The sequence below is a fragment of the Peromyscus eremicus genome, chromosome 7, assembly GCF_949786415.1.
Source record: "Peromyscus eremicus chromosome 7, PerEre_H2_v1, whole genome shotgun sequence".
NCBI classification, from domain to species: Eukaryota; Metazoa; Chordata; class Mammalia; order Rodentia; family Cricetidae; genus Peromyscus; species Peromyscus eremicus.
The window spans coordinates 17,836,285-17,850,355 of record NC_081422.1 but is presented as its reverse complement, the minus strand read 5'-3'; the positions used below and the strand labels follow the sequence as shown (position 1 = coordinate 17,850,355).

The window sequence follows — 14,071 nt, the reverse complement described above, 5'->3', positions numbered from 1 at the left end:
AACACACAGAAAATGGGGGCAGGAGGGCAGAAAGTCACCATCATCCTTGGTTATACGGTGAATCTGAGGTCAGCTAGGGAAACAATGAGACCCTGCTTCAAAAAAAGAAAAGGAAAACCAGGGTCGGTGAGATGCTCGGTAGGTAAAAGTCCTTTCTGCTGAGCTTGCAGACCTAAGCTCAATGCCAGGAACCCACATGGTAGGAGAGGGCTGACTCCTAAGGTAGTCCTGTGCCCTGCTGCATATGGGCATGCACACATATGCACACACACATGCACACAATAAATAAACGTTTACGATTCTTAAAATCATAAATGATGTATTCCCAAATCTGTGTACTCCACAAACAGAAAACACCATACCCTGTTGCTTGTCAAACTGCACGGCCTGGTCCTTCTCACACGCCCAGTTGGTAGAAGTCCTTAGGATTCTTATTTCAAACCGGGCTCAGGAAGAGATACTACCTGGAGCCGTAGCATAGCTTCTGTCTGTCCTGCCGGCGGCGTAGCAGGCTAGATTTACAGACATCCTGACTAGACGGGAAGAAGGTAAGTCACCTGTCCATGACCACATTAGCAAACCACCCCACCCCACCCCACCCCCCACCCCCCACCCCCCCCCCCCCCCCCGCCGCCGCCAACAAAACCCTGCTGCCTGCCCCACCCCCTACCCTGGTTACGGCGGCGGCCGTGCCCAAGAGGGCCTCTGTTCCCTCCGGAGGCCCGTGGCTTATCTGTCCCCGACTGCATGCTGGCCCCGCCCCCTGGAGGGAGCTGCCACTTGGAAGCTCCTGGTCAGCTGTGTCCGGCAGCTGCTGCTGACCCAGCTGTGGACTGGGGGAAAGAGGAAAGGGGAGGGGAGGCGGGGGGACACGGAGGGGCTGGCGCCCTGGGCTTCCTGAAGCTGGGGCTGCGTCATGGACCACCTCAGGGCGCCCCTCTGGCCTCGGGTTGGCCCCCTCTGTCTGCTTCTTGCTGGGGCAGCCTGGGCTCCCTCACCCAGCCTCCCGGACCCCAAGTTTGAGAGCAAAGGTAAGAGCTGTACATGGGTACCTCCTCATGAAGTCCTGAACCAGCTTGGGTCCCAGGGGCTAACGATCTCTGAACCTCCGGAGGGAGTTTGGGGGCCAAACTGGTGTCTGAACCTGATGAGGCATGTCAGCGTCTGACCCTGGAGTTATGCCCACTGGGAGAAGTCTTAGACGGGCTTAAGAATGTTTGTTTGAAACAGGATCTCTAGGTAGACCAGGCTGGCCTTGAACTGCTAGGATTAAAGGCAAGTGTCACCATGCCTGAACTGTTTTGTTTTGTTTTGTTTTGTTTTGTTTGTTTTTTTTTTTTTTTTTTTTTTTTTTTTTTTTGAGGCAGTATCTCATGTAGCTCAGGCTGTCCTCAAACTCACTAGGTAACTGAGGTGGGCTTGAACTCCTGATCCTCCTGCCTCCACCTCCCAATTGCTGGGGTGACGGGTATTAGCCAACACATTTGGCTCTGTTTTGTGTTTTGAAGGAGTCTGGGACATGGTAGAAATCGCAAGGGCAGGGTAGGTCCGAGCTCCTATTTCGAGGTGATCGAGCTCACAGTGGTCCTGTGAAGTGGGTCAGGCAGTGGGAGAACGGGACCCATCTGCAGGCGACTGTAAACACGGTTTGGCGGGCGGATGGTGCTAGCTAGATCTCTTGCACCTCTTGCTAGGAGGAGGAAGGGGGCGGGGGACACGGTTGGCGCTATCGGGGGGCAGCCGGGTGCCTGCGAGGACCGATAGGAAGCCAGTCCTCTGCACACACAAACGCCAGGGCGGGGCCAGCACCGCTCAATTTGCAGGGTGAGTGGGCGTGTGCATGGGGGTGGGACAAGGCAGGCGAGGTCGCTACTCCTGGGAGGTCCAGAGGTGCCGCTTCTGCAAGACCCCTCCAAGGCCCTCTTAGAGAAGAGGGCGGGGCACTAAAATTATCGGGTCTGCACAGGCGACAGGAGGGAGGGTAAGGGGACTGTGGAGGACAGGCCTCGACTTCTCTGACCACCACCCACCTCCCCGCTCCATGGCAACCCCCTCCCTAGCGGCCTTGCTGGCATCCCGGGGCACCGAAGAACTTCTGTGCTTCACCCAGCGCTTGGAGGACTTGGTGTGTTTCTGGGAGGAAGCGGCGAGCTCCGGGATGGGCTTCAACTACAGCTTCTCTTACCAGCTCGAGTGAGTCCCCCAGGACTAGGTGACCTAAGGCGGGGATGGGGGCAGCAGAGCTTCCTGGACGTCATAGCCTGGAATGTCTCCCCGGGTCTGGAGTCACGGTTAAGGGTGGCAAGCTCGGGGGTGGGGATGGGTGGGGTCGCCCCCTGGTGGTGGGGCTGGAGTAATTCTCCATCAATGGGCTCGGATGTCACATTGGAGTTGGGGCACTCCATGATGGATGGTGGTGGTCAAAATGCTCTGGTCTCCACGATCTGAGCGAAAGAGATCAGAAGCTCTCCACTCACCTCCTACCCTCCCTGCTTATTCAACCTTTTCTTCTCGGTTCCCCCGGTCTCACAGGGGTGAGTCACGAAAGTCATGTCGCCTGCACCAGGCGCCCACAGTCCGCGGCTCGGTGCGTTTCTGGTGTTCACTGCCGACCGCAGACACGTCGAGCTTCGTGCCGCTCGAGCTGCGCGTGACGGCGGCCTCCGGATCTCCTCGCTACCACCGCATCATCCATATCAATGAAGTTGGTAGGTGAGAGGGGACAGGAGCGACGTCGATCGGGGTGGAGACCCGGCTGGGTCCCCGCCTACCCGATCCACTTCACTTTCCGCAGTGCTCCTGGACGCCCCCGCGGGGCTGCTGGCGCGCCGGGCAGAGGAGGGCAGCCACGTGGTGCTGCGCTGGCTGCCGCCTCCTGGGGCACCTATGACCACTCACATCCGCTACGAGGTGGACGTGTCGGCGGGCAACCGGGCAGGGGGGACCCAAAGGGTGAGAGTCCCAGAGGACAGCCCCACCCAACCTCCCCGAGTCCTGGCCCAAAGTCCCACTCCTTCAGGCCCCTCCCCCAGCGCCCAACATCCCATTGCTGTTTTTTAATTACGTGTATTTATTTGTGTATTTGCCACTGTGCACTTGTAGAGGTCAGAGAACAACTTTCGTGAGCCTTCTCCTTCCACCACTTGGGTCCACTGAGCCGGCTCGCCGCACCTTACCATTGGCACTCACGTTAGCTCACGCCCACTTACCCCACCCCTACTTGGCTCGGGCTTCTCTGGCAACCCATCAGAGCCTCAGCCCCCTCTCACAACTTGGTTCATAACCTCAGATCTCCAGGAGGCGCTCTCTGTGAGGTGTCTGGCTCTGCCTTTATATGGCCCAGAGCCAGCTCTTGACTTGGGGGTGGGGGTGGGGGAGTCCTCGCTCTGATTGGCCTTGAGCCAAAACCCGCCTTTCCAGTTGACACCGTTACTTGAGCGCCCCCAAGTACCCTTCCCATTACAAGGGTGCTGACTACATGCCTCCGTTGCAAGCTGCCATATCCTCTTGTCGTTGGGTGCTAGTCGGTTAGATCTCTCCTGGCTCCACTCGCCCCTAGGTGGAGGTCCTGGAAGGACGCACTGAGTGCGTCCTGAGCAACCTGCGGGGCGGGACGCGCTACACCTTCGCTGTGCGAGCGCGCATGGCCGAGCCGAGCTTCAGCGGCTTCTGGAGCGCCTGGTCTGAGCCTGCGTCGCTGCTGACCGCTAGCGGTGAGCCCCAGTTCCTCGGAGTGAGGGATGAGGTGGGTCCAACACTGGGCAAACCTCCCTGACCTCCTTCCTGTCTCCCAGACCTGGACCCTCTCATCCTGACGCTGTCTCTCATCCTCGTTCTCATCTCGTTGCTGCTGGCAGTCCTGGCCCTGCTCTCCCACCGCCGGTGAGCCCCCCAAACCCAGCTAAACTCTAACTTAGATCTCCCTCTAGGGAAAGCAAGGCAGAGGGGGCAGCGCTTGCCCAGAGTCAAACAACTGTCCGTGATAGAATGCAAGCCAGACCACGCCCAGACTCTGGAATTCTTTGTGCCTGCTGGCGTTCCCTTGACCTCGCGAAGGCTCCTTCCTGCATTCCTTTGTGGGCTCCATTTCCCAATGTAGCCAACTTTGTCAAATCAACCAGATAGGTTGTGGAAGGGATTTAAGCCCAGTGGCTTAATGATCTGACCAGCTATGCTGAGGTATACATAATTCCCAGTGTGCTCAAAGCTTTGCTCTTCCCACTTTTCCAGAAAGCACACATCCTGTTTGTCTTTCGTGGCCCTGTTTATTCACTTCGTTGGAAAACACACACACACACACACACACACACACACACACACACACACACATTTTGGTGGTTCTGGGGATCCCTCCCCCCCGCCCCCCCCCAGCCCATGGAAAGGATTGACGAAGAGTGGGATGCAGCATAAACTGAACTCCTATGCATCCTTCAAAAGTATCCCAGCTACCCTTTGTAGGGCCTCACTGATGCCTCTTCCACGGGCTGTTTCCCACTCCCGCAGGAACGCTGGCGTCACTGTGGTGGGGGTCTGAGAGGGCACGGGTGAGTGTCCAGGGTCACACCTCCATGGACTTGTTTCTAACAACGTTAACAGGACTCTGAAGCAGAAGATCTGGCCTGGTATCCCAAGCCCAGAGAGTGAGTTCGAGGGTCTCTTCACCACCCACAAGGGTAACTTCCAGGTAGGTGACCTGTTTGTCCACGCTGCTTCTGGGGCTGCCTGCGTGCTGCAGCCCAGGTCTCTGAGCAGGAGGGTGCTCTCTTCCCAGCTGTGGCTGCTCCAGCATGATGGCTGTCTGTGGTGGAGCCCAAGCAACTCCTTCCCAGAGGACCCACCTGCCCACCTAGAAGTCCTCTCAGAGCGCTGCTGGGGGGTGACACAGGCAGGGGAACCAGGGGCAGATGACAAGGGGCCCTTGCTGGAGCCGGTGGGCAGTGAGCATGCCCAGGACACCTACCTGGTATTGGATGAATGGTTGCTGCCCCGGAGCCCATGCAGCGAGGACCTCTCGGGATCTGGGGACAGTGTGGACCCGGTGACTATGGATGAAGGCTCAGAAGCATCTTCCTGCCCCTCTGACTTGGCCTCAAAGCCCAGGCCAGAGGGCACCTCACCTTCCAGCTTTGAGTACACCATCCTGGACCCCAACTCTCAGCGCCTGTGCCCTCGGGCACTGCCTCCTGAGCTGCCTCCCACGCCACCTCACCTGAAGTACCTGTACCTTGTGGTGTCCGATTCGGGCATCTCAACAGATTACAGTTCGGAGAGCTCCCAGGGAGTTCATGGAGACTCATCTGATGGCCCCTATTCCCACCCCTATGAGAATAGCCTTGTCCCGGACCCAGAGCCTCGGCACCCCAGCTACGTGGCCTGCTCCTAGGACTCCAGCCTACAAGATCCCAACCCCCAACTTCTTGAACAAGGTTGGTGAGGACACACTTAAAGTCACAGCTGACCTTGGCCCTCTGCCCAGCCCAATCCTGTCCAGGAAGCGACAGCCTTGCACTGTTAAGATGGACAGTTATCTGTGTACAGAAATATATACATAGCGATTTTTCTACCATGACTTTGCCTTATTTGTGTGTATATGTATGTGTGGGTGCATGACTCTCCCCCGCACCTTGAGGTGGGGTGCCTTGTTCCTGCTGTCTATGCTTCTGGTTGCTTCTCTCATCTCTGCCCCCATCTTGCCTCTGGATTGCTGGATCAGACCTCACACCACAACCTGGTTTTTTGTTCGTTTCTTACGTGAGTTCCAGGCTTGCGTGGGAAATGCTTTTACTCTCAGAGTTCTCTGGCTAGCACATATTTTAGTCGTTTGAGACATGGTAGCTGATGCTCCTGCCTCTACCTCACAAGTGCTGGGACTGCAGACTTGTTCCACCATGTGGAGCTAATGCGGTGCTGCGGACTGAGCTTCATACATGGTAGGCAGGCACTCTGCCCTCTACCACGGCCTCTGTAAACACCCTCAAATCCCATCTTTCCCTGGATCTAGACCATGGGAAGACAGCTGAAGTCTTTGAGCTAAGATTGAGATTTTGGATCTGGCAACGTGAAGAGGGACCACAGTGGTCAGGGTACGTTTCAACACGAGCCGCCTGAAATCCAGTGCCTCACCCACTTCTGTGACGCTGCTCCTGGGGACACGAATCAATGTCTACTCACCCCAGATAGAAAGCCTACGACAGACCAAAGTACACACGCCACCAAAGTCCAATCTGGCGAACCAGTGGGTTTCACTGGAGTTATGCACAGGAATATGGGTGAGGGGTCACTTACAGGAGTGGAAATGATTCAGCTGCATCACCAGCACGGCGGCAGCTCACCAAGCTGGGAACCTGAGCACGCTGCACAGCCTGCAGACAGCTGCACAGGTGGAGAGCGTCCGTTCCAAGCAGCTCAGCTTGTCTGAGAGTTTCAGGGACTTCCTGAGGCCTCTGAGATGTTGACTTCTGAGCTTAAGGAATTATTACTACACCCTGGGGCTTGAGCTTACCTCCAAGACATATATATATATATAATTTTAAGATTTATGTACCTAGGCTGGGCGGTGGTGGCACACACCTTTAATCCCAGCACTCGAGAGGCAGAGCCAGGCAGATCTCTTGAGTTCGAGGCTAGCCTGGTCTACAGAGTGAGATCCAGGACAGGCTCCCAAACTATAAAGAAACCCTGTCTTGAAAAAAAACAAAAAACAAAAAAAAATTTATGGACTTTCATTTCACGTGTAAGAGTGTTCTGCTCACACGTACGTATGCTCACTTCATGTCTAGTGCCCAGAGGCTGAAAGGAGGGCATCAGATCCCCTGGAGCTGCAGTGGCAAATGGTTGTGATGACATGGATGCTGGGAACCGATCCCTGGTCCTGTGGGAGAATGCTTAACCACGGAGCCTTCTCTCCAGCTCCCTAGTTTTTTTGTTTGCCTTTGAGACAGTTTCACTATGTAGCCCTGGTTGGCCTGGAACATTCCATAGAGACCAGGCTGGCCTTAAACACATACAGACAGATCTGCCTGCCCCTGTGCTAGGATTAAAGGCCTGGCCCATTTTGGTTTTCTGAGACAGGGTCTAGTGTAGGCCAGAGTGGCTTCCAACACCTTCTGTAGCCAAGACAACCTTGCACTGTGACCTCCTACCTCTACGCCCCAAAGCTGGGCTTACCATACCACCATGCTCAAACTCAGTTTAATGACTTTATATAAGCTGAGGTAACTGGGATACAGGCTCACATGGGCAAGAGGAACCAAGTATGGGAGCACACTCCATAGGCCCTTCCCTCAAGATATCAGGAGTTCAAGGACAGCCTCAGCTAGGTATTTAGTCTGAGACTAGCCTGAGTTATACGAGATCTTATCTGGGAAAAGAATGAAACAGGTAAAAAGAAATGAACTAGGAAACATGGCTGAATCTCATGGCCAGTGGGCAAAGAAAGCCTCCGATAACCATATTTATTTATTTTAAAGGTTTTATTATTTATTATTATTAGCATGGAGGGCATGTGTGTGCCTCTACCCAAACGTGGAGGTCAGAGGACAACTTGCAAGAGTCAGGTCTAGATTTCTACCAGGTGGATCCCGGGAATCAAAGCCAGGACATCATGCTTGTTGGCAAGACCCCTTAACTACTGAGTCACCTTGCCAGCCCCCAACAACGCTAGTTTACAAAGAAAAAAAACTACACTTTTCAGGTCTTTGAATCTGCGCCTGTCCCTGAAGTAAGTATGCTATCCAAGGAACACTGAGGACCAGAGAGGTTGTCGCACACCAAAGTTAATGACTGGCTTCCAGCACTTGGACCTTTTTTATCTGGGCCGGGCTTAGAAGGCTGTGTAGGCCAGGTGGTGACTGTCATCTCTCCATTGGGTAAGAAGGTCACTGACCACTCCATCCTGGGGCTCAGCTGGCCCGACTCCAGGCTGGCTCGCAGGCAGTGCTGCCGTCCCAAGCCGAGGGCATCCGGCTGCAGCCAGCACTGTGCAGGAAAATACCGCTGAAGCAATGTCAGATGTGGGGCATCACCGTCTCCTTCTTTGGGGGTCTCAAGGGCCACCACAAGCCCACAGCTACCACTGGCTCCCAGGCGGCGGCTGAAGTAGGCAGCAGTATCCAGAAGCAATGCAGCCACGTAGGCGGCCTCCTGGGCCCCCGAATCCTCTGCTAGGTATTCTTCCAGGCCGTCCAGCAGCAGAAGGGATGGCACAGGCCCTGGGGCCTCGTGGGCAGAGGCTAGCAGCTGGAGAAGCTCTGGAACTGAGGATGGGTACTGGAATCGAACCTTCTAGAAGACAGGAGAAGGCAAGATTGGATATAGGAGGCCAACGCTCCCTACTATGGGGGCCGTGACTCCAGCATACTTTCCCAGCCCAGGCTCTCCCGGCCCATGCAGAAAGTTCCAGGGTGAAGCGCCGGCTCACATGTTCTCTGCCCTTCTTTCTCACCTGCCCTTTTGCAGCATGTATCACTGCCCAAGAACTATTTAAGGAAAGATTCTTTTTTTCTTTGATACAGGGTCTCATGTAACCCAGGAAAAGTCACTAGCCAGAGAGAGGGAGAGAGAGAGGGGGGGGAGGGGAAGAGAGAGAGAGGGAGAGAAGGGAGGAAGGGGAGGGAAAGAGAGAGACAGAGACAGAGAGGGAGGAAGGGAGGGAGGGGAGGGGGAGGGGAGAGGAAAAGGGAGAGACTGGGCGTGCATGCGTGCGTGCGTGCGCGCGTGCTCCCACGAGAAACCAACTCCACTTTAGACCCAGGTTTCCACCCTGACCCCACCTCCTGGGCGCCCACGCTCGCTAACGCCGACCGATCATAGGATGGTCTTTCATTCAATCTTAACTAAACCCCACGTAACTACTCCGCCTCCTCCATCCACCGCGTCCACTAGGCTTTGTGATGTGCCATTGGCCTGCCGACCTGTCACTCATGCGCAGCCTACCCTGCCATTGGGTGGCACCCGGTTACCTGCAGCCGCCAGTGGTCCCGCGCCGCGGGTGTGTTGAGCGGCAGGCTCTGAAGCGGCCTTCGTGTCAGGAAGAGCACAGGCCCGCGGCCTTCCCCCGCCGCCTCCAGGGCCGCCGCAAACAGCAGCGACGTCTGCGCGGACCGCGGAGCGCCTAGCAGCAGCAGTGGCGGCCCGGCAGCTCCGTCGCCCCCGGGCCCGGCCGCGCGGCCCGCGTTCAGCACCCGCCTCAGCGCCTCCGCCATTTGCCAAGCACCGCCAACCAATCAGGGGTGCGTTCTCACGCCGGGCCCGCCCACACCGACGCCTGATTGGCTATAGTTCACAGCTTCCCTCGCGGTCAAAACACGGAATGGGGAGGAAATGGTGCTTGGCGTCTGCTGCCGGAAGCCGCGTGATCAGATCAGATGAAAAGGAAGGTCGCGGGTGCGAACGCGCTCCCCGGAGACCCCCGGCTCTAGGTCGGAGCTGGAGAGGACGGCTCAGCCGTTATTCCAAAAGACCCGGGTTCAGTTTCCACCACCCACAAGGTGACTGACAGTCGTCCATAACTCCCGTTTCAGCGAACCCGACGCCCTCTTCTGGCCTCCGCGGGCACGAGGCACACATATATACATGCACCGCCGTGCGCGCTCACACACACACACACGTAAAAGTAAATCTTAAAAAAATAATGTAGGTCATCCTTAGCTACATATTGAAGTTTTCGGCCATCCTGAGCTACGTGAGCCCCTGTCTTAAAATAAATAATAAAAACCAGACTCCTAACCTCAGCTTGCCCACCTGCAAAAGTATTATGAGTCCTTGTGATCATTGCAATGTGTTGGTGTGAATATTCGCTGATGTCACCAAAGGACAGTCCACAGATGGAAAGGGACATCTGTTTGTTTACAGTCTCTGCATGCTTGAATATGGAAATGTGTTATATATGGGCCACAGACTCGGGACTCAGAATTTTTTTGATAGGGCCCCGGACATTTTACACTTGTCTGGAACTCTGAGGATGGCTTATGCTAGCATGCCAAGTTAATGCAGGGCTGTGGCTCAAACTCAGGGTTTTGTACATGTTAAGCATGCTACAAACTGCCACATCCCTAGCCCTCAATGAGAGGTTTATCACATTTATTTAGTTGGTGTGTGTGTATGTACTCCCATGACACAGTGTGCATGTGTTCAGAGGATAACTTGTGGGATGGGATGCAGTTCTCTTCCACCGTGTGGGTTCCCAGGATGAAAGGTCTTCAGGGTTAGTGGCAGGAACCCTCAGCCATCTCACTGGCCCTGATTTCTGTTTTAATTTTTAACAATCTTTATGTGTGTGGGTGTGTGCAGGTGGGACCGTGGCACCCCCAGCTTCCATCTCACTCACGTTGTTCACTGCTATGTAGGCCAGACTGGCTGGCCCGAGAGCTTCTGGGGATCCTTTTTTTTTTTTTTTTTTTTTTTTTTCATGTGTCCCAAGCTTTTTTATTTAAAAACAAAATGATGAGTGATGGGCTCATGATCATCACAGCCCCACCAGGATACTGATACGGTGTCTACATGGTGTTCATGCCCACACAGCCAGCACTTTACATCCTGAGCCCTCTCCCAGGCTCCCTCTATGAGGGTTTTTTTTTGTTTTTTTTGGTTTTTTTTTTTTTTTTTTGGTTTTTCGAGACAGGGTTTCTCTGTGTAGCTTTGCGCCTTTCCTGGAACTCACTTGGTAGCCCAGGCTGGCCTCGAACTCACAGAGATCTGCCTGGCTCTGCCTCCCGAGTGCTGGGATTAAAGGCGTGCGCCGCCGCCGCCGCCGCCGCCGCCGCCGCCGCCGCCGCCGCCGCCACCACCACCACCACCCGGCCTCTATGAGGGTTCTTAAAGGGACCTGTCATCTGACTTTCTCCTTGGCCTGGGACCTTCTTAATGCTTTCTTGTGTTGATAGGAGGAAGAACATTACTTCCCTGGAGAGAACAAGGTATGCTAAGAGAATGAGGACCTTGAATGTGTCTTCATGACAGTCTGCTGACCACACTGAGAACTGAAATTCTTTCTTCTTTAATTATTTATGTTTATTTTATTGCGTTGGTGTTTTGCCTGTATGCATGTCTGTGTGAGAGTGTCAGATCTTGGAGTTACAGACAGCTGTGAGCTGTCATGTGGGAGCTGGGAATTAAACCTGGGTCCTGGAAGAGCAGTTAGTGCTCTTAACCACTGAGCCATCTCTCTAGCCCTGAGAACTGCAATTCTTGTTAAATCACTGAATGAAGGAAGGAAGAATTAATGAGAACCAAGATCCTGATTGCTCAGCCAGTCTCTTCACCCAGACTTGGCTCTAGAGCTGTCACTCAAGCCTGTGTTTCCCTGGAAACCTTGTCTCCTAGTAACTCCAAAGTGGTACGGTTGCCTGGAGACCCAGGGACAGGGCAGAACCGTGATTTCCTGGGCTTACTCTCTCCCTCTGGGGACAGAAAACAGCTCCACAACATCCCCCGGTACACCCACACACACAGCTGGGCACCCCTACACCCTGCACGCACACACACACACACACCACCACCACGGCATTTTGCATATATTCCCTTTTCAGACATTCATTTACTCCCCCATACACACACTCACAGCTCAACCTGACACAAAGAATCCTATACAGTATCCCCATTTTCACACTCTATGCCCTGTCCCTTACACACACACTCACACACTCTGAGATGACTATGTGATTGGCACTCCGCACACAAACATCCATCCATCCTCAGCACTGTTACACTGTTCTGTGAAGTAGGCTGCTTTAGCCTCCCACCCCCGCCCCAGACACACAGCCCGACACCACAAAGCATGAAGTGCTCAAGCCCCAGGTCCCAGGAGCACACTAAGCACAGGCTCTTCTTGCTCCTTGCCCAGAAGAGTTGGCTCGAAGGGCCCTGTCTAGCTCTGCCTTTGTTTGTTTGGTTGGTTTCACCTTTTTCTTCCTCTCTTTCCCTCAGCACTGGGGATTGAACATAGGGCCCCAACTTGCTAAGTAAACATTCTAACACTGAGCTACATGCATCTCTGACCCTGACTGGAAATAAATACATAAAATATAAGTGTGTATGTAAGTTTTGCCTGCATGTATGTGCACAATGTATATGCCTGGTGCCCCCAGAGGCCAGAAGAGGGCATCAAATCCCCTGGGATGGATTTACAGATGGTTGTGAACCACTTTGTAGGTGCTGGGGATCAAACCCAGGACTTCTGGAAAAGCAGCCTCTCCAGAGCTTTTTAAAATTTTCATCATTGGGCTGGAGAGATAGCTCAGTGGTTAAGAGCACTGGCTGCTCTTCCAGAGGTCCTAAGTTCAATTCCCAGCAACCACATGATGGCTCACAACCATCTATAGTAGGATCTGATACCCTCTTCTGGCATAAAGTTGCACATGCAGATAGAGCACTTATACATAAAATAAATAAATACATCTTTAAATTTTCACCATCATCAGTTATTATTATTAGTGTGCGTGTATCTGTGTGCGTGTGTGTGTGTGTGTGTGTGTGTGTGTGCGCACATGACTGGAGAGTCATCCCATGGCAAGCATGTGGAGGTCAGAGAACAACTTGTCTGTCTGCCTCTCTCATTCCGCCTTTACCTGGGTTCTGGAGAACTGGCAAACTCAGGTCAACAGGCTTTGCCACAAATAAGCACTCAGAGCCACTGAGCCACCTCCCCCGAGCAGTTTTGTCTGCTTGGCTCAGGCGGCCCAGGCTGGCCTCCAACCCGCTATGTTGCTGAGAACAGCCTTGAGTTCTGAATCCTACTGCTTTCATGTCCCAGGTGCTTGGGCTACAAGCCTACACCATCATGCCTGGCCACAAACATTAGCGTACACTGGGATGGAACACAGCCTCTCACACACACACACAAAAGTAGGCAAATGATCTACCACTCAGCTTAATTCCCAGCCCTGGAGAGCTTAGAAGAAGTTAACTGTAGTTTTTACCTGAGGTTGTCCATTTGTGATGTGCGTCTTAGCAGGACAGCCCTCTTCCACCTTTAAGGCCCTCCATTGCCCGCCCTCTTCTGAGTCAGCACCAAGGACAAGGTCAGCCGGGCGCTGTCCGCGGTCCTGAGACTGTGCTCCCTCCCTGACAGGCCAGGAAGTTTCAAGGCCCGCAGGCCCCACAGATGATGTGCGTGAGTTTTGCAAGCAGCTCTGGTCAGTCAAGACAAAGGCTTTATGATCAAGTGAGCACTCTCGTGGCTGATGTCCCCGTGGCCAGTGACCAGCCCCTCCACCTCCCAGACCGCCTCCTCCTTCTCTGTCTGCTCTTCATTCACTGAGTCCCAGCAAACACAGGCATCCTTGTTTTTCCTGGATATGTCAGGCATGGGGCTCACCTCAGGACCTTTGCACCTGCTGTCTTGTTTACCTGGGATTCTTACTGCCCCCCCCACATACTGTGGTTCATCTCTCTCTCTCTCTCTCTCTCTCTCTCTCTCTCTCTCTCTCTCTCTCCAGATGTTTGTGACTCTCTTACTGCCACACATCCACACACATTCTCCAGATGCTCATGTGACTTTCTTCCCTCATATTTCACTTATGCTGTTTTCTTCTCAGCGGACTCCCAGAAAACTCTTTAAATATGGAATCTGTCTCCATTCCAGAACTCTCCCACACACACTTTCTCCCTTCCTGCTGATGTAGCCCAGGCTGGATTCCAACCTGTTGTGTAGCCGAGGATGACCGTGGACTCCTCACCATCCTGCTCCTCCACCTCCCAAGTACTGAGATCACAGGCATGGGCCACTATGATTAGCTACTCACGCTCTCTGGAAATGTTTCATTACCTTTATTTAGTACGAGGAAAGTGACATTGTGCTGAGGTCAGAGGACAGTTGTATGAGTCGGTTCTCTTCCATCCTGCGGTTCTTGAGCAACAGACTCAGGCTTGGCAGCAAGCACCTTTACCCAGTGATCCATCTCTCCACCCCTTCAATTTTCTTAACTTAAAAAAGCATTTTAGCCAGGCGGTGGTGGTGCACGCCTTTGATCCCAGCACTCAGGAGGCAGAGCCAGGCGGATCTCTGTGAGTTCGAGGCCAGCCTGGTCTACAGAGTGAGATCCAGGACAGGCACCAAAATTACACAGAGAAA

General features: G+C 54.0%; 2 protein-coding genes across 3 annotated transcripts; one reads left to right on the top strand and one right to left on the bottom strand.

Annotated features, from left to right (window-relative positions):
- The first annotated feature begins 884 nt into the window (after nt 1–884).
- Nucleotides 885–5,547, top strand: Epor (erythropoietin receptor). The gene is made up of 8 exons (XM_059266721.1): nt 885–1,031; nt 2,061–2,193; nt 2,533–2,708; nt 2,795–2,952; nt 3,560–3,713; nt 3,795–3,882; nt 4,597–4,684; nt 4,772–5,547. The coding sequence occupies exons 1-8, from the start codon at nt 917–919 to the stop codon at nt 5,381–5,383; spliced, it is 1,524 nt and encodes a 507-aa protein (XP_059122704.1). The 5' UTR covers nt 885–916; the 3' UTR covers nt 5,384–5,547.
- Nucleotides 5,548–7,453: 1,906 nt separating this feature from the next.
- Swsap1 (SWIM-type zinc finger 7 associated protein 1) lies at nt 7,454–9,210 on the bottom strand. Of its 2 annotated transcripts, none has more exons than XM_059266719.1 (2): nt 8,961–9,210; nt 7,454–8,283 (listed from the first exon to the last, which is right to left on the bottom strand). In XM_059266719.1, the coding sequence occupies exons 1-2, from the start codon at nt 9,201–9,203 to the stop codon at nt 7,690–7,692; spliced, it is 837 nt and encodes a 278-aa protein (XP_059122702.1). In that variant the 5' UTR covers nt 9,204–9,210; the 3' UTR covers nt 7,454–7,689. The 2 variants fall into 2 exon arrangements, with proteins under 2 accessions (XP_059122702.1, XP_059122703.1); XM_059266720.1 differs by lacking the exon at nt 8,961–9,210 and adding an exon at nt 8,444–8,543.
- Between the last annotated feature and the right edge of the window lie 4,861 nt (nt 9,211–14,071).